General features: G+C 35.7%; 1 protein-coding gene across 1 annotated transcript in view; it reads left to right on the top strand.

Annotated features, from left to right (window-relative positions):
• LOC145986969 (far upstream element-binding protein 2-like) overlaps window positions 1-20,701 on the top strand; it is a 50,758-nt gene extending 30,057 nt beyond the window's left edge. The window contains exons 11-15 of the mRNA XM_083121435.1: window positions 1,054-1,142; window positions 2,758-2,891; window positions 4,334-4,501; window positions 5,741-5,977; window positions 18,671-20,701. Of these exons, the coding sequence (XP_082977561.1) occupies window positions 1,054-1,142; window positions 2,758-2,891; window positions 4,334-4,501; window positions 5,741-5,947 (598 nt within the window). The 3' untranslated portion in view covers window positions 5,948-5,977; window positions 18,671-20,701. The remainder of the gene's footprint in view (window positions 1-1,053; window positions 1,143-2,757; window positions 2,892-4,333; window positions 4,502-5,740; window positions 5,978-18,670) is intronic.
• Window positions 20,702-21,299: the final 598 nt, after the last annotated feature.

Below are 21,299 nucleotides of genomic sequence, written 5' to 3'. Positions count from 1 at the left end.
ATATCTTAGTTTGCACCTCACAAACACTCATTAGCGTATTTCGCCAAAAATTGTTTAGTTTGGCCGCATGCTCATTATCAGATTTATCACTGTCTTCGTCTGTATCCTTGCCATCCACTGGTGGTGTAACATAAATGAATTGTTCCTCCTCCTCCTCCATATCTTCATTCTCCATAGTAGTCAAAATTTGATAACACACACACACTAAAGCACAAACACGCACACTAATGCACAAACACACACACATTCACAAACTAATGCATAAACACGCACACATTCACACACTAATGCATAAACATGCACACATACATGCATATATACATACACACACTAATGCACACACACACACACACACACACATAAACATACACACACTAATGCACAAACACACACACACACACACACACACACACACACACACATACACATATATAAACATTGACAATGTCTAAACATCAAAGGTATCGAAAATTTTACAGGAAATGGAAAATCTGCATAAAGTGCTCAATGAGCACAGAGTCCGATATATCGGACACTATATTTTCTCTCGCAATAGCAGCTCAGGGATAAAACTAATGCACAAATTAGTGTTAACATTTTTTATTACTAATGTCTCTTACGCATATTTGTCAAAACACATCTCGGATAAATGTCAACTACTACTACATATGAATTGAAATTAGCTTTCCCGTTACGCAGAAACGTATTACAGCTCACTCTCCATGCTTCAATCCCCTACAATTTGGCGGGAAATTTTCAATGTTGCCAAACCCGTGGGGTGACATATGCATCACAGAGGTACCAAAGAACTAGATTTGATAAATATAACCAATTAAAGTGAAACAGTGTTACAGAAAATGCAAATATGTCAGTGTCCGATTAATCGGACACCATGCATTAATGGGTTAAATGAAACAAATTTTCAACTACATTGCATCCGTAATAAAAGAAACTTGTCATGTGAAACTCAATTTGTATAGATAATATTCTGGATTTCCTGTACTATACAATCAGTTTTCATCATTAAAAATATGTATTTATTTTGTTTTGTAGCCAGCAGCCATCTCCACAGCATTATGCACCTCAAGGTTGGGGAAATGCATACCAGCATTGGCAGAATCAAGGACATCCTAATGATCCAAGTAAGAATCTTTTTACCCTTAAGATTTATTTTTGATGAACAGGTAAATAAGTGAACAAGTAAAAATATATGCAAACAAAGAAGCGTATCACTGCCGTATTGAAAATGTTGAACTTGAAGTTAATGCTTCACCAATTTCAGTTATTGTGTGCAACTAAGCATGGATATTTTAGAAAAGTGTCTGAAATTTTACTTCGGGAACCTTTCATTTCTTGGCCGAAACAGGTAGAGAAGGCACTCGGCCAACAAAACACTTTTTTTGGCAAATTTTATTGCATCTGCACGGGTGGGAAACATATGAAGCGGGAAATGGGAGTTACGACATTTGTAAGAACGAGATTAAATTTTTGCATAAACCTATATGACAAAGCATTAAGCAGGTTGACGATCTTTAGTTGGCCTATGTGACATTGATTATCTGTACAGTTTCCCTTTTTTATGAAGTCCTACAGGTCACAAGAAACAAGTTTCGAATGAAAGTGGTTACTGGAAGTTGTCTGCGAACAGGTCAAGAGTTTCTCGCTCACGGGAAACTGCTGAATCTCAAGCTCGGAGCTAGATAGGTGGGCAAGACTTTCAGGTGCCACGAGTCTTTCTTTTGGAACAATTCTGCGATCTTATCGCTCATTTCTCATCTGGCACTGGTGAATATTTCCAAGGTGGCAACCTGCCATACACATCCAGCGGACATTTTAGGCTGCTTCCCCCAAGTAGTCAGAAGCTCTTAGGACAAGGAAACATGTCAAGGTCAAGTTAAAAAACATCCAAGCTCTCTCCACATTCAATCTTCTCTTGTTGACTTATGCAGGTGTCTACTTCGAATTAAGCGAAACCAGTTTTTCCAAAGTGTCTTCTTGTAAACAACTTATTAAAAATTATCCGTATTTTGATTTATCTATACCCAAATACATTAAAAATCCTATCTTATGGGGTGGGGAATGGGAAACACTTTGGATTAAAGGTCATTATCATCATCCTTCGCAGTTTCCTGCCTCTTGCTGGTGGTAGAGTACTGCGATTAAAGAAGGGCTAATTTGAAGCAGCCAAGCTTCTTCCTTCAGTTACAACTGGCGGAAAGAATCCAAGGTTTTTTTTTCCATATAACTTTCTTAAGTAGCTATCAGACTGAAGTTTCATATGGCATGGGGAGGTTCACACTAAAATGACAAACGACACTACCTACCACAAACCGCTTACAAATGGGATATGTATTTTCCCCTGCAGTATGTATAAAGCATTCACTGAGAATGGTCCAGTTTTAGTGACAGGCAAGCAGGAAGAGACAGCAGGAGCTTATTACTCTGGTATGAAGGGTTGCATTTATTTATGAATATTCGTTTTGAAAGTGGCAAGTATTGCTTGTTGTTTGCCACTTGTCACTTGGGTCTGAAAGCTACCTTAGAAGAGGGGCAAAATGTGGGAATCTGCTGTTTTTTTTCTTGGGGGGGGGGGAGGACAAAGTAGGGAGATATAGACTTTCATTGTATGTGGATAAAACCAAATATTTTTGTAATGATATATAATGCCTATATATCACATTGTTTCTTGGTAGTTGTAAAGATTTACAGTTTAATGTGTCCTGTAAATGTAATATGTAAGGAACTTTTTCTTAATAGATGCTGGTGGACAGGTTCAGATCAACCCACAAACAGGACAGCCTGATTACAGTTCGCAGTGGGCTGAGTATTACCGGTCATTAGGAATGCGTAAAGAGGCTGAAATGATAGAACAGCAAGCAAAAGCTAACAAGGTAAGACACCAGTTCAGTAAAGTCTGTAGGTTAAGGCTCTGCGGGACCTTTGATCACCGCCAGGGCAATTTTTCAAAATTTTTCTCCTTTCGAAAAACCACTTATCACATTCCAAAATTTGAAAAATTACGTAAGCTTAGAATTTCTTCTAGAGCATTAACATGAAGTTCCGTGTGGTTTGCTTTTGCTGTTATCTAGATATTATCAATAGTTTTGTGATTACATAAGTCTATTAATCTATGAGAATATTTTGATAATAGCGAAAGCAAAACATCCAAAAATTCATATCAATGGTTCGGAAGAAATTGTAAGCTGATGTAACTTTTCAGATTTTGGAATGTGATGGTGGTATTTCATAAGATGAAAATTTTAAAACATCTGCCCTGGTGGTGGCCAAAGGTCTAGCCGAGCCTTGTTGAAACTTTTCAGTTTTAACAAGTGTGATTTGTAGCATGCACAAGAATTCCTTTTTAAGAATGTTTTCCAGTATTTAATCATGATTTACATGGGTGATAAAATTAGATTCTGATCTGATAGTGTCACAATCATATTTTATGTTAAACAGAAACACCTATCGGATTAACAATTCTGGATTCTAGAACTTGGACTTCCAATTTAAAAATAAACCAGTAAACAGCACAAAAATTAATCAAAATTTAGTTTATTCAATTTTTTTCATGTGAGATTTCAATTTTTTATCATAAGAAAAGAAAGTGCAGGTATTTTTATTTTCCAAATGGCCACTCTCTTTGAAATTCTACAAATAAAATACTTGTGGTCTTTTTAAATACAATTCTTAATTTTCAGATTATCAAAAGGTTCTTCTTAACAATTTTGTGAAACAACTTTTTCCTGGGGTAGTCCTACAAATATGATGTGATGATGTCCTTTAAACTGTGGATGCAGAATTGAATAAGCTAAATTTTGATGTAACTTGTTCTTACATAGGCCTACTGGTTAGTTTTTAATTTGAGCTCAAACTAGAGTTTAATTTTTAATCCGATGGTAGTTTCACGAGTATGGTAGAAGCGTGTACCTCCTGCTTTTTAAAATAAAAAAAAAGAACATTTCTGTGATCATCAGTCCAGATGTGCATGTGTTTTAACCTCTCTTTATTTTGTTACCCTGATGATGGGGAGGGAATCTTTCCAATTGTTGATAGCATTGTGGTTTTTTATTTTTCACCCTTTTTCTTGTTTAACTCATAATATTCTACATGAGGAATCTTCTCACTTTTGGGGTTTTGTTTAAAGTGTGATCCGAACCACTGTGAGTATATTCTCATATTTGAAGCAATGTATGACTACATTTGTAGTCTATATGGTAGAAAATTGTGCTTTGAAGTACATTTGCATTTGGAAATAATGTGCTTTTAAAGTAATTCACTTGAATTGAAAAGTACATTATTCATAGTTGAGTTCTGTTGCATTGTTCTCCTTCAGAGTATGCAACCACAGCAGCCTCAGCAACAAATGCCACAACCAGGCCCTCAGCCAGCTGCCACCCAGAACGGCCAACCAGATTACAGTGCTCAGTGGGCCGAGTATTACAGGTCAATTGGCAAAATAAAAGAGGCAGAAGCAATCGAAGCGCAGATGAAGGCTGGAAAGGTAAGTACATGTCTCAGGTGGAATCCCATCTTGTGAAACCGCAATGATATATTGTGTGTTTACAAAAAGAAGCATGTGCTAACTCTTACCACGACAGAGACTGAAGTTTCACCACACTTTAAAAACCACAGCACATGGAAGTGGTGAATTGTTAGTTTTAATTAATTTTAATTAAAGGGTAGGGGAGAGTGCTGTGGTTTTTTAAGTGTGGTGTAAGTTTAGTCTCTGTCAAGGTATGAACAGTATTGAAATAGAAATTCGTTGCCTCTTTTTTTTAAAGTGCATCCACACTCGTCAGAAGGGGGTGATATTTTCTTTTGAGCAAGTTTTCCATGTCTTAACAACAGTAGAATATTGCCAGTGTTGTCATAATATTATGCCAGGGATCCTAGGTTGGCCGTGTGTTTGTGTCCTTTTATCAGTTAATTTCAAAACAACACCATTGTTAGGTTTTCTTTTACGAGAACTATCAATAGGATCCTCTTGTCATCGAAATTTTGAAAGGCATTGAAGTCTCTTTAAATATTTGATATTCAGCCAATATTCATTCATGCATTGGAAATCAATTTGTCACATCCTAAGGTACATGTCAAATACTTTACACAGTTTATACTTCCATAGTGAAGTCTAATGCAATGACAGTTTTAACAATAATATAGAATAGGATTGAACTGATCTTATTACAGAAGAACTTTCAGGCATTCTGAGCTTTCACGATCGCAAATGAGCTCTGTAACACTTCCATGGTGCCTAATTATTCTGGAAATTGTTGCTTTTTTTGTGTGTGTAAACACTGAATTTTGTGATTACATAGCATGTATTTTCCTATTCTGATGTAATTCTTGAATATTTTAAAACAAACCTCCCTGTAAATTGAGACACATAATTGGATTGGAATACTTGCACACTAATATCAATCAATATTTAAACAACTTTTTAAGTTTCTAAGTACAGTAAAACCTCGATTTTTACATTTTATATTTTTTTTTACATTTACTGAAAAAAAGGTGGGAAAATGTAAAATCGATGACAATTTTGTAACATTTTGTTATGTTGGGACCATCAAGATTCAATGTATAATGCGGGAAAATGTAAATTAAGGTTCAACTGTATCAGCAGGAATCTCTAAGAGTATTGACATTAGTTGAGAGTAGTATCGGATCAGCCGATAGAACCATTCATTCACTGATATTCCAAATGTACGCGCCATACTTAATTTGAAATAATTATTTTCTGTAGAGCGGTCAGCAGCCTGCGGCTGGTCAAGCTGCACAGCAACCTGTTGCTCCAGCCGCTGGACAACATCAAGGTCAGATGCCTGCTCAACCCTACCAGCCATATGGTTATGGTGGTTACTATGGTGGACAACCACCTCAGAATCAACCATACAATTATCCTGGTTACGGTGGCTACGCTCAGCCTCCACAGGGTCCGGAGAATCAATGAACTCGTCGCTCAAAGATCGACATTTGTATTGTAAGTAAATATAAAATATCTTATTGAGTTTTGCTAGTATAACACTAGATTGCTGGAATGGAGGTGTTATGTATTACTTTGGAAAATAGGCACCATTAATAGTAAGAATTTTGGAATCAACAAAGCAGACATTTTTTGAAATGTCATCACATGCATAGCAGCTACGAATCAACCCCCTCCCCCTTAAAAATCAGTTTGTGGTTTATTTTCATATATAAAATAAAACTTAGTTCGTTAGTTGATGGAAGAAGAGGTCTGTCTGTTGGCTCATTTAGGTAATACAAATGATTATCCCTCATTGATGACAAAATAGCATTGTTTTCACAACTTTTTTATAGAGGGACCACAAGGGAAAGAACCGTGGGGCAAAAGTCTCTCAATATAGTGAAGCTTGTAATTTTCTTATTCAGGACCATTTGTTCTCGACACTCAATACCTGTTTTATGGCTTTTGGAAAATTTGTGACTATCCCTTGGCAATTTTAAAGCCACTTGCTTAAATAGAATATGTTTACTGTTCAATAAATCTATTTTCACTACACACAGGAAAAACTCTGGGCAACATGCATGATGGGCTTCAAGAATATACATGTTGAGATTGGGTGTTTAGCTTATGGTGCTTTGCAATGTGTTCTGTCAAAACACTATTGGTTTGCCCCTTTCGACCATGCTATGAAACTGAAACTCTGCAAAACTTTTCAAGAATCCCCTGGGGAAATTATTCATCATTTGTTCTGAAGCAAGTAGGTAATTCTGTCGATGGGATCTAGAAAACTTTCTCCATCACAGATTTTCAGAAAGCCACAAAACTTGGTTCCTTGCAGTGAAAGGAAATGTCATTTACAAAATATCAAGTGTGCTGAGCAGATACAGACATGGAATCCAGTCATCGTAGAACCCTCAAAGAATGCCACATGACACTTTTCGCGGAGTGTAACCTGTCTGTTATGCAAAATGTACCCTCCCCCTCAGCCAACATTGTCACAATGGTGAATTTCACAATTAAAAAATTGTTTCAATTATTCTTTTAATGTATTTCTTTGAGGGATGGGCCAGTATGAAATTTTGGCCGATACCGATATTCTACCGATCCGATATAAAATTATAAATGGTCCTTGAAGAACCTGAAAGGTTCATTGACCTCCTTAATAAATTGTTTCAAGGTGACTGCAGTGCAAAAGAAGTTGCATATTTAGACATTTACTTTTTTAGAAAGTAGAGCATGGAGATTATCCATAATTACAACAAAATGGCAGAATTTTGTACTAATATATCAGATATTTATACCAATACACCGATATACCTATATCTGTTGATACCGATAGAGTGCCAATTAATCGGTTCCATCTCTAATTTCTTTGAACATATTAACGCAAAAATCAGGTGGTTTGATGTGATGTGGTTACAATGGAATACTTAAAAATAAGTTGTTTTTTTTAAATACTGTCAACAAAACTTTTAATTACGTTATTCAAGCACAGATACAGTTATCTGTAGGAAATTTTAAAACTGCATTGCTTCAAAGTGGCATAGAATCAGCCCTAAAAATTGCCCTGTAAAAATGCTTGATATTCTTCCGAAAACCTTGTTTTGTGTAAACCATGCATTTGAAAGACATTAATTTTATTGGAAAGTTCCTGAAGATTTTTCCCAACTATCAAAGTGCAGCTTGTTGAAAAATCCCTGCAAATATAACATAACCATTTAGAACAGAGAAATGCTTTTGTCGTAATAGGAAATGCCAGTTACAAAGACAATTAATAGTTTGCCGGCCCCTGTGGTTAGCACATCCTGCTATGATGCCAGGGGTCCCAGGTTCGAATCTTGGCCAGGGCCTGGATGTTTGTGAGTGTCCATCATATCAACACTCATTCCCATCTTTGCAAATTAGCCAAAAGTGGCACAAAAGCGTAGTAAAAGAAAGCAAACCAATCAATCAATTTAATAGTTCACTGCATTACTGCATCTATATATAAGGAAATGAGAAACATATAAGCACTATCAGAGGTAAAAAGTGTGTTTCGTTCATTAGAACTGTTAACATTTGCACGATAATGCTCTGACATTCTTGACCCCCGGATGGATCTTTTTCACTTCGTAACTCGAAAGCCATTGATCTGCAGATGTGGTAATATGTTTGGTGATATTTTGAAGTAAGGAAACACTCGCCAGTCTAAGGAATTTTTTTTCCTATTTACTTTTCAATGTATCAAATTTGACCCCATGCTAAGCATGCATTTTGATAGCATATTTTTACTTCAGTATTCATATATTATCAGAATGTATATGAAAATACAGGTGTGCCAGCTTGTGGTGTGTATATATACACATGTCTTACAAGCAGGAACACCTTTATTATACATTTTTCATGGGTCTGTGGCTAAAAATTTTGTGGGAAATGAAAATTTCAGGAGGATTGTCTGAACTTGTAGCTTTATTGGCAGTAGGAGGTTAACATGGGGCTACGTAAAATTATTGGCAGTAGGTTAACATGGGGCTACGTAAAATGTGAGATTGTGTAACAACTATACTGTATTTTGTTCATGCGTGTATGCTCGTGCTTATGTATTATTGCTTTCCACATTCTTACGCTCTTGAAACTGAAATTAAGTGTATTTGTACAAATATTGCCATTGTGTATAGATGTAGGAGGGTGTGAGTGAGTTTAGATAATTCACATTGTGCTCACAGCTGTTCCATTTGGAATGTGCAAATGAACGTAATTACCAGAAGATTAAAATAATGGATGCTTCAGAGTTGGTAACTATGATTATTGCAGGAAAAGTTGTTCAGCTGGCATTAAGTATAACTCGAGAGAATGAACTGTTTACAATTTAAATTTTCATATTTGCATTATCAACAAAAGAATGCATTTGCCTTAGCTTTCTAATAGAGTTTTCTTAACTTGGTGTATATTGCCAAATGTCCAAAATGAGTTTGTGTAGATAATTTTGGCATGGATCAATTAGAAGAAGGTTTTCTTACTGTGATAATGCTAGTCTGGTTGCAAGTCTTTGTATTGTGGGAGTGTTAGTTGGTGTTTCGTTAATTTAATGCTACAGCCACAGCATTTGTGTAGACATGGATAAAAACAACTCTGAAATGCTGCTATGGAATTTTTTTTCACATCTTGCATAATGCTTAATGTGGTTGCTTCTAAACAGTTGTGCAGCAGGTGAGAATTGGTAAAGATTTTGTGGGCAACTTGGCAGTTGCGGAGATCTAGTGTCATTCATGTTACTCACATCTTAGGTAAATTTGGAACCTGGTTTATTCGTATTGATGCATACTCTCTTGACGGTAGGTTTGAAATTTCATGGATCGTGGGTCCTCATTTGCTGTCGGGATCTCGTTTTTTTAATATGACATTGGAAATGGTATGTTCAGTAATTGCACATGGTAAGGAGGAGAAGAAGCTAATGGAATACATTGTGCAACATTTCAGATTTGTAGATCTTTGTCATTTTTGTGATTTGAAACATTGATATAAACTATACTCCATTGCACTACTATCCTTAAAGAGCCAAGGCTTCAGAGTTCTTTTTCATTTGGTGATACGTGGACACTGAATAGTTTCATTGCTGCTGTTTTTCTGACATTGGAAACTAGGGTTTCCCAATTTTTCTCTATAGCTTGTCAACACAAATCCTGGGTCCGTTTTTACTAGGTTGATAATTATTGTTCATATGTGCTATCACTATCATGTCTGGGTAGTAATAATGGGGTGGTTAGAACCCAGAAGTGTCTGTGACTGTAATCCATGGGTTTTCATTGCATTTTTAAAAATCCTTGACCCATGTGAATAAAAGTGCCATCTCCCTGCAATTGAGAGAACTAATTCAACCAAAGTAGATTGTCGCAGAGAGGCTACATTGTAACACACTGTAAACGTGAATACTGTGAGTTAGAGATGAAATATTCATCCATAATGTCCATTATGTTCTATCAATATATATATATATATATAATGTAGTGCTTGTGGTGAGCTCTTGCGTTAGGTTGCAGTAGGTGTCTGCATTCATGCTGAGTTTATGAGTAAGGCTAGGATTTTCATGACAGCATATTTTTTTTCTTTTTGGTAAGGGTGATGTGTTCCCTAAATATATAGAACTTCATATTGTGAAGAAACTAATTCAATTAAGGTGCTTTTTAAGGCCAAAATTTGGCATATTTGGCTATTTATATGTGATGGAGCATATTTTGATGGATTTTCGGTCATATTCAGCATATTTCAAATTGAACTAAAATTTTTTCGTATGTGAAAATATTTCAGCATATAGCCTATTAGATGTTGATGTTTGAAACAGTCATATTTTTCAAATTCTAGTGCATATTTTGTAAAATTTTAGGTCATAAAAATCCTAGCCCTATTTATAAGTAAGGAAGTCACCCGTTTTTCATAGTTTATTTGTCCAAAGAGATTCTTTGAGCATGAAGAGACTTACCACATTGTTTTGTAAAATTTAGTGGCTATTGCTGGCATACTCCCTCAGGCCAACCTTTTCTTCTTCTTTCTTAGTACTTAACGAAAACTTACGTTAGAGGCAATTGTAGAATTTGATGTCTAGTAACAATATGACTCGAAAATCAGAGGAAAAGTTCACACTGCGAAACCAAAAGGTGCCAGATTCTGTTGTCAAGTTCTGAATGTTTTGAAAACTGCATTAAGATGATAGTGAAGATACACTGAATTTTGCAAAAGAGAATTGGAACAAAGTAACAATCATGAAAAATTAGAACATGAAGTTGTTACTTGGCACCTAAAGTTTTCACATTTAACTCTTGTATCAAGTTTAATACATTAACAGTACTTTGTAATCTATTTTTTTAAGTAATATATGTAGTGTAAATTAATTTAATGTGTCCAGAGACCAATTCCTCAAGTAGCTATTCACCCTGCACAAATAAAAGTTGTCACTCCTGCTCAAGAAAAACTGCATTCATCTAAACAATTGTAATGTGTAGTGTAATATTGATGCTCTAAATTGGTTATTTTCTTTCATTTTTTGTGACTAGTTTATCTTACCGTAGTTCTAATAGTGAACTTTGCACAGGCTGGAACTGTGTACTTTCATTGCCTCCACTTGAAACACATTAAGTTAATATGAGCACACAGTTGTGAAATAACTGAATAAGTATTGAAAATTGTGCCTTGACTTGGAGTGCTCTACTAAGCTAACTCCCATGATTTGTGGCTCTGTTGATAAGAGCACATGTATGACTTTGATCCCTGGTTCTCTGTGTGATCTAGCAACAATTTTCAGAACAAAATAGTAGCTACCTCAAAAAATGATTCTATAAATTTCCTTTTCTACTTAATTTTGTAAACAGGTGTGCAATGGACTCTTGGTTATGTAATATTAGTGCATACTTGATGATCAAATGTCCCATAAATTTACTAAGACAAAAGGTTCTTCTGTCAAATTTTGAATTGATTGTTGTTCCTCATAAAATTTCAGCATTAATTATATGTATTGCTCAGTTTTACTAACTCAACATACTTCAGCAAGAGACATGAAACCAAATTTGTATGTGCATACTCCCTATTGAATCTGACAAACCCTTTACTCTACTCAAATAGCAAGCAGAACAGTTTCATAAATTATTTGAATAAATTAATATACATGTTAGTTAAGGGTATTAGCAAGTGTAGTAAATAAATAATATAAAATGTGTATAACAGATCTCATTGTTTAAGTTCCCGAGTGCAACCTATGTACACTAAAACAAGATGATATAAAGGCTCCCACAGGTAAAATAAAATGCTTTGCAAAGTCCAGTATCAGTTTATCCGTAGGATCTTAAATATTGATGTCCTGGAAATATTACACTGCAATATGGAACATGGTGATATTTATATGTCTGTGTGGCATTGTGACATTTGACTTTATTCTTTCATTTATTCTTGAAAATAGATATATTCTGTGAATTTTTTGTTATACAAAATTGTATGTCATTTTGTGGACAGGGAAGAAATTCATACCTGCTCATAGACAAGTTCTTTTCACATCACGATGCTTACAGAACAATTGAGGTAGTGGCGAAATGATGTAAACTGATTACTATTTTGTTTGAAATATGAATATTGAAGGTATGTTTCTGTTGGAATAGTTACTTAGCCCTTTAACCAGGAATTTTATTATACAATATTTGTGAACTGTTTTCTGCACTGTTTCTGTGGTAGTGGTGCGAGGGGTGAACTATTTGCAGATATGTACATAGGTTTTTCCATATGTTCTAATAAGAACAGTAAAGGTTGCGGGGGTAGGGATTATGTGAACTATATATTAATTCATAATTATTCGTTCTTACACATGGGGGTACATCATGTAATCTGATCATGATGCTGAAACAAGATTAAATATTCTCAGATGGAAACAAACAAAAAGGGTTTAGAATTACACTTATATGTTGGAAATATTTCTGTAATTTTCAAGGAATGAATAACCTGAATTTAAAGAAAGAAAAAAGGTTAAAAATGTGAACACAAATCAGTAGCATGGCAGACATCGTTGTAATAAGTGAATGTTTTCAATTTGTAGAGATGTGCTTTCAAAGATGCAGACAAGAGCTATACATGAGCAGAATTCAATTTGTTAAGGCTCAGCCTTAAGGTAGGGCTTTCTACCCTAAAAATGAAGACACCCCCCCCCCCCAAAAGAAAAAAAACAACTTGAAATCCTTCCCCAACATCCAGGCCAATCTTCACATGGATTGCACTCACTTTTGTCCTTATTTTGACTTAGTGCCATGAGACTAATGGAATACCTAGACAGCAACCCATACTGTTCACATAATGGGAGGAGTTGTTCAGATCTTAAAGCAGCAGAAGATTAATTTTCAATATTGGACGATTATCTAAAGGATAAATAGTTTGTTTTTTTCTGTAAAATGCACAAGCTTTTGCAGAAAAGTTCACATGAGCTGACAAAAAACATGCTAATTGACAAATGAGTCCATGATAATGTTGGTATGAACCTTTTTGAAACTGTTTACTTCTATTTAAAACTTAATAATTTTGATATTACTTGCTCCTTGAACAAACAAAAGAAACTGTTTGGAATGCACAGCTTAAACTTTGACGTGACATCACTCTGAAATTCAAAGCCTGGTCAGTGCATCAAGCTTCCACTGGGGATCAAGCTTGGGACTGCCTGAAATTATCATGTCTTAAATAGCTGTCATAGATAAACGTAACAATTGGTCACAAGTGAAAGGGAACTGGAATTTTTTTATTCAGAATTTTTTTGTCAGCTAGTATGAGCCACGGTAGCTCAATTGGTAGAGCTTCTTGACTACCAGCGGAAGACCTGGGTGTGAATCCCGTGACAGGTGATCTGGACCAGCAAATTTCCAAGTAATTTCTCTGTTTCTGCACAGCTCTGAGGCCCACCCAGCTTTGTAGAAATGTGTTCCTTGGGGGTTAAAGGTGGCTGGGCATTATGCTGATCACATCATCCGAATTATGGCTAAGATCAAGAATATGTGGAGCTGTACCTCCACATTTCCCCATGTCTTCATGGCATGTATGCATATACCTTTAAATAATTAAATTTAATTAAAACTTTCTTTTGGGATGTAAAGCTCATTCAGTTTCAAGCAACTTTTTTTATTGCAGGTTTGCCAATTGAAAGAAATTAATTTATGTACCTGGAGATTCCTTATATGGGTGTTCATTAGATTTACGTTATATAAAAAGCTGATAAATATTATGTATTTTTACTTTAAAAGAAAAATATTGCTTACAGAGATTCCCTTTGGTAATCATGGGTCTCTGTGGAAACACATTGCACAGTGAAACTGTAGGTTGTTCTAATGAGTATAAAATGAATTTGCACACTTAGAGGAGAGATTATCATCTACACATCAAAAACTTAAGGAGAGAGAGATTAGCATCTACTCATATCAAAAACGTAAGGACCACACAGTTATTGCTGACACTTACACATTGTAGTGGTTTTAACCTTTTGCAGCCCAAAGCGTTTTTCACATGTAAGCCTCTATATTGCCAGAGTCGATTTTGAGTAAAATGCAGAGTTTCAATTAAATGAGTGTAGATCGGAGGCTAATTGCCCTAGAGAGATGAGTGATATACCGTTGTATGCGGAATGAACCAGAGATTCATACTATATGAATTTGCAAATTCGGCATTTATGTGGTGGGGGGAGGGGGCTAACTCTCAAAATTCCAAAATTTCGGGGAAAAAAATTGGTTCCCCCACCCTCCCCCCAAGAAAAAAAGTACATGACAGTGTCGACATGCACATGGAAATGATCGCTGACATGTAAGGAACACAAAAATATTTGCATTATCATCATATGACCAATGTAACTTGAGTTGTACCCCAAAAGGAATGGTCGGCATGCCACTGATTCAAGCTTCAAAATGTAGCGGTACCTTGAAATGACCATAGCTCAGAAACTAAATGCCCTAGAGATATGAAAGTGTACGCAGAATGAATCACAGATTTAGACAATGTATAATTTATGCACATTCGGCGTATATATGGAGGGGGAAAGGGGGGAAATCCCCTGAAAATACTGTTTTTTTTAAAAAAAAATGGGGCCCCCCCACCGAAAAAAGGGATATGAAAAGTTCAAAATTAACATAGAAATTATCGCTGGCATGTAAGAAACAGAAAATATTTGCATCCTTGTCGTATGACCAATGTAACTTGTTGTATCCCCAAAAGGAATGGTCGGCACGCCACTGATTCAAGCTTCAAAATGCAGCGGTACCTTGAAATGACTATAGCTCAGAAACTAAATGCCCTAGAGATATGAAAGATATACCGTTGTACGCAGAATGAATCGCAGATTCAGACGATATATAATTTATGCACATTCGGCGTACATATGGAGGGGGAAAGGGGGGAAATCCCCTCAAAAATACTTTTCTTAATAAAAAAAATTGTTTCCCCGCCCCCCTCGCCCCGAAAAAAAATGTCAATGCACAAAATGCAAAATTTATGCAAATTTGGTGTGTATATATGGAGGGGGAAGGGAGGAAACCCCAAAAAATTATTTTAAAAAATTGACTTCACCTAAAAAATGTCCTCTCACTTGGGCACAAAACGACACCTACGCACAACATTCACGGACAAAAAGCTAGAACGTAGTGAAAAATGAACGCCAATTCTTGCAGCTGCTTGACATTCTATTTTTAGACCATGCTTGGTGACCTTTGTTCAACATTGTGGAACACTTGTGCTCAAAAAAACAAAGGTTTCCTTCAGCGCGCTTCGAATTCCCATTCTCACAACGCAGATTCAACAACCAGTTTTCCCCCTGCTTCCGCCCTCACGGAAAACTTTCATTTTGACATCGGATGCTTATAAACAAGCTTCCTTCGAATGCACTTAGCAGGAGGACGTGAAAAGCATTGCTTTAGAACAACAAAGCTGGTCTTCCTTTTGTCGGCAAAATTTGAGGTTGAAAAGAGCTGCAAAAGAGAAGTACCTTTTCCCCTCCATTTTCATGAAGACAAAAAAAATGCAAAAAACCATTTCTGTTAAATACATGTGATAGGAACAATATAAAAAATAAAATCGAAATTCTAGCCAAAAGTAGAAAAGTTATAACGTAAAAGCTACGACCTTGACACAGCATCTCAATCGAGATGCTTGGTTCCGTGAGGGTTACTTTTGGGTATCTCGTTTGAGACACTTGGGCAGCAAAAGGTTAAGCCACCGGGTTAAGCATGGAATTTATATAACATTTTGGAGATTGAAGATATATTTTATGACGTTATTCCTGGGTTTCTTCAATTGTGTACCATTATTGGGGTCATCCTGAAAAATTTGGTAGCTGGTTTCCACACCAAGAAACGCCCTGTCAAGAGGTTGGTCTTTTTGTTCTTCTTGCCCCCCATAACTCAAGTTAATGCTTCTATGTTACTTTGTGCTTGCTGACACTGTTGTATGCCTTAATTGTAGAGTATATTCATTTCTTTTGCACATTAGGTTCATATTTTATTAAATATATATATTTATGCTTGAGATTTTAATGACTATTCATGTAGCATATACCCTGTTCTGTCTTATTTTTTTTTTAATATGGTGTTTTCCTCATGTCCTAGGTTATTTTCATTAATTTCTTTTGCCTTCTCATTAGACGTAGAAACTGAATCTCCTGGGGTCTGTTCAAAGAAATTGGGAGATTCTGCATGCTGGTATACTTTGCCATTTTCTATATTGTTCTGTGCATTTCTAAATGGAACTTGTATATGGGTTTCATGGTGTGATTTCTTTCCTGTGACATTTTTTCATAATCCATGCTGGCTTCTGCTTATGTCTCACTATACATAATTCACCGAACCTACATGTCGATGTGTGCCTTGTGTATATAGATAACACTAGTGCAATTGACTGTAGATGCCTGGGCCTTTTTTCTCAGCAACCAGACACTCCATCCAGGGCAACTCACGTAACAGCTGCTAAACGATGACTTCACGTTGGTAGCGAGAGCAACTGTTATTAGCCCTAAACGACCAGGGGTCATTGATGGCTGGCATTTGTAGGAATCTATTTAAGCGGAGATCAAACTGCATCGATAGTTCCCATCTTAGTGGAATCTTCCGTTGGTATCGCAAAAAATAAGCATCATGCGGGTGAGTCCTATCCAGTGTGAATTTTTCTGTGCTAATGTGATATGAGGAGCACCAGAAATATGTAGGCTTTTCCATATTTGTTTGTATATACATATGTGTATATATTTATACTTTTATCTTGCTCACCCAATAGAGGATGTATAGTGATCATGTAAGAAGGAATTTCAAGCTGATTTACAGTAATGTAAATTTAATGAATAGTAATGCAGTAATACACTTTTGAGTCTGACCACTAATTTGGCATGAATTCTATATACATTCATGGATTTGTTTATTTTGGAAGCTTAGGGGAAGTAACCTGTTATTTCTCGAATGTTTAAAGTTCTAGTTCTTTTAACTAATGCGTTCTTACATTCACGTATTTATAATAATGAGATAACGTCACATGCATATTCAGATATGAAGCAGTGTGGCTGGAAAAAGGGGCACTCCTTGTACGAAATAAATTACAGCAAAACATTAGTAAATAAGTTCTTATTTTTCTGTCATGAAGAAAGAAGTAATAAATTAAGGATAAAGCCATCAAATAAATATGTATGCAATGAAGGGGGGAAATCTGAAACTTGGAAGTTTGTACTCAATGCCCAGCATCTGTATATAATTTCATTTTGTTTTTTTGTCGTTGTTTTGGTTCAATTTTCTGCATATGTTAAATTTGTACATCGTGCGAAATTGAAGGAAGACGTGGTTCCTTTTTAAATTTGTAATTGCCGCTGTTTAATGTCAAATTTAAATTTCACCAGCTGTTGTATGTAAATACAAAGTGTTTTGAAGCCATTCTGGTAAGTCTCATATTTACTGACTTGCATGGGAGCGTGAATAATTTATATATTATACATATGCAACCTGAGAACATATTCCATTATTACTGAAGGACTACATTAATTAGTACTAATCCACAATCAAGTTCCCTATTATAGTTCATGTATGGCATTCTACCACTTAAATTTTAGATATTAAGGAAAAATGATGTAAATTGTTTGCATTTCTTGTATTCAGTTGTTGCAACTTTTTCTCTAGTGCTAGTGTTGAAAGTTGCAAAACTAAGAATCCTAGCTTTGAATGCCAAGTGAATCATTATTCATCCATAACTCAGTTACCCCAACCACACTCTCAGCTTAGAAAGATGTAATATTTTGCATCCGTGTGTGTCCCAAATATCAGCACAGAAATGAAAGTGGATAAACCTTTTGTAAAACATGCTTTTAATGGATTAAACTTCTCTTGTAAACATGAGATCATCCATTATGTATGTGGAATTTGTGAAAGTAAATTGGAAACATGGAAAAGAAATGTTTGAAGCTTCTGTGGTACCAATATGTCAACAACATAGTTTTTCGTAAGCCCAAACTTACATCTGCAGCGTGACAAAGAATACATTGAACAAAATATGAAATTCATTGCCATTTCCTGGACTACATGTCACCTTTTACAGAGTAATTTGAATGATTGTTTAGTGGAAGATTATTTGCAGTACATTAATTAATGCACATGTACTAGATTTTATACTTGAATTAGTAACAAGTAGTCTAATATATCAATATCTACGTATCCAACTTTAAGAAATAATAATTGCGCTTGTTTTATAACACCCTTTTTTCTACAGTACTTCATCTTTAAAGACTGATATTTGTAAGCTTACATGTTTCATTAGAAAGATGTGTGTATATATGTACATGTGTAAGTTTCTGATGGGATGTTTATGGTGCCTGTATTCCAAGTGTAACATGAGGTCTGTCTTATATTTGGAGTTTTGCAATTGCTTGTGTTCTGTTGTGGTTCTTGCTGTGCCCTTATTTACTAGCTAGGTGGGTATCTTGGAAATGGAAAGCAATACAACTTCCTGTTGCCAAAATATCAACTGATCCTGTTGTTCACAGGGCAACAAACAAGATGGCTACCTAATCTGTATTAGGATGGCCTCTTGGTGAGTATAGAATGAGGTAAGTGTGAGTACCTTGTTTGAAATGTTATGCTCAAATGTATCTCCCTGTATATAAAATGCTCATTCTTCTTATTTCAGGATATCCCACCTTTTACTTGCAATTGAATATGCATAAATGCTGTGTTTTTATGTTCTTTTCAGATATTTCCCCACGGTTGATCCCAGATCCTCCATCATATGTGATTCTGCATTATGGCGTGTGCCCCCAAACAGAATGTATTGTTTGCAAGTTGATGTTCCCATTTGTTAGATTAAGATGTAATGCCACTGATCATTTCAAGGGAACAGTGATACTAGTACTAGTGTATCGGCAGATATGAAGGCATACCTAATCTATATTGTGCTTGTGTAAATTAAGAATTTTGTCATTGAACTGTGACGATGCATTTTTGCCAGCAGTGGTTATTTTTTTTGTTCACGAATTGTCTGTTCTTGCACTTCATAGGGAGGTCTGTACTACACTTTTAGAGCATTCGAAGGCAGGTGATGTCTTGGCTCTGTGCATATAATTTTTTTTTCCTTCTATTGAACAATTGTATAGAAATATAACCTTAGTACAAAACAAAAGAATGCAACCCAAGGGGAAGAAACTATGATTGGGGTGGTCGGGTTGGGGAATCTTATCTTGATAGCCCTTGAAAGGCACTGGGATATATATGTGTGTGTATATATTCTTGTTTTTTTGGAAGGTCATTTCGCTGTTATCTTACAGAGAAAATCCATGACTGGCACCAATTTTTATAGCCTTAGCATAAACTATTTACCTAGATAAAATAGAATGCCTCTTTAATTTTTCATCTGTGTGTTTTGGTTAGAGATTTCTGTTTTGTTGTATGTTTAATATTACTTGTGCTGACAGTAGTTTTGAGATGTTTTATAATGTGTTTTCGACATAAACATTCCTTTGATATACCATTTAGCATAATTCTGTGCATTGAAGTTTTTCATAAAGTGATTATTTATATTTATTTCAAAGTTGGTTGTTTTACTGTTCTGATCCTCATATTTCCAGTTCATAAAAAACAGCCAGCTCCAAACTAGAGAGGAACAACCCATTTTCTGATTCAATATTTGATGAACAAAATTTTTTTCTGCTTTGTTCTGTCTCTCTTTCTCTCTCCAATTTTTAAATGTTTTGTAGTGATTTGACTGATACATGTTTATTATCCTGTTTGCATCATGTTCGTGTTATTAAATACTGATATGCAATTGTTTCTTTAAATATATGTATAATGAATCTTCACTAGACTAACTTAATGCTCTAGCAATGTTTCCATTGCATGCCATGTGCTACGCGTTAAATCAATCCGTATGCCAAAAAACAGTTTCTCCTAGTTTTATTTTTTCAGGCATCTATCGAAGGGGGAGAGCGACTAGTTGTGGAGGCGACTGGTACAGGGCAAAATTTCATGTTCTTTTTTATATTTTGCAATGTTCTTTTTTAATATAAAAATATCCTTGTGTGCATATATCGATTTTCGCATTTGCAAATGTTTTGATGCAGAGAATTAATACAACCCCATTACTACTTCAGTGACTTGTTTTGTTTTATTTAAATTGTCATAGAATGATTTAAATTTCTATTGCAACATGTTTGTTTCAGCAGAAACTGCATTTAAAATGGATTGCCAGTCATGGTTCGTTTCTCACTCGATACAGTGAAGATTGGATACCTCTTTGGCTCTTACAAATTTTTCATTGTTCTGTTACGTTAGTAATTTTTCTTAACAGGTGAGTTGTTTAGTTTTTTGCCTAAAAATTAGCCTTCTTTTTTTGTCCTACTTGTATTCTTGCTATGTCATACCTTATTGCATATGTCAAGGGCTGTTACGTTTGAATATTGGATGTGTTTGTGCTGCTGAATGTCATTCCAGGGCGAAAAGTTACAAAATAGGGGAGGGACGTGGGCCCAGAATGCAAGAAGAGGAACACCAGGAAGGTGGCAGCAGCGGAGAATTGGGTCATGTAAGGATACTTTGAGGAGACGGTCTCTTTGACGTGTCGTCCACAGATGTTCATGTATCTAATCTCAGCGCCCACCACCTCAGTGGCCTGAGTTGAGTGCATCCGTAATACAGAAAAAAGAAAGAAAAAACTAGTGTTGTGCAGTAATCACTACATTCCAAAAACCCTACCAGGATGGTGAAAAGTGACACTAATCAGGCAAAGGAGACAAGGGTAAGGGGGGGGGTAGGGAATGGGCTGAAACGTGATTATTCACACAGACAATGTAAGGACATATTTTACTGTAAACATTTTGTGTAGTATCTTGTCACATAATAAAAAAAAATATTAAATATTTTGTGTATTTTTTTTCAGATCAAACAATATATATCCTAGCCATGATAGAAGTAGAGAGCATTGGATTGTAGTGTAGTGTAGCAGAAGCAGGGAGCATGTTGGGAACAGCTGTTTCAACATTAAGGCTTAGCTGTATTTTTGGCCTGTGCCAGGCCAGCTTCTTCCTCTTTTCGAAAAACTGCTAGGATAAAAGAAAAATACATGTTTAGAATTCCTTCTAGAGCATTCACGAGAATTTTCAGGTGGTTTTCTTTCGCTGTTGCCTAGATATTATCAGTAGTGTCGTGATTATGTAAGTCTATTAAAGCATTGATAATATCTAGACAACAGAGAAAGCAAACCATACGAAAATTATCATGAATGCTCTAGAAGGAATTCTACACAGATAAAATTTTTCAGATTTTCGAATATCATACAGGTTTTTGCGAAAAGAAGGGAGGATGCCCTGGTATGGGCCAAAGGTCCAGCC

This window comes from Lepisma saccharinum, chromosome 1 (assembly GCF_977018435.1).
Source record: "Lepisma saccharinum chromosome 1, izLepSacc3.1, whole genome shotgun sequence".
Taxonomy (NCBI): Eukaryota; Metazoa; Arthropoda; class Insecta; order Zygentoma; family Lepismatidae; genus Lepisma; species Lepisma saccharinum.
This window is presented reverse-complemented; position numbering and strand designations above follow the sequence as displayed.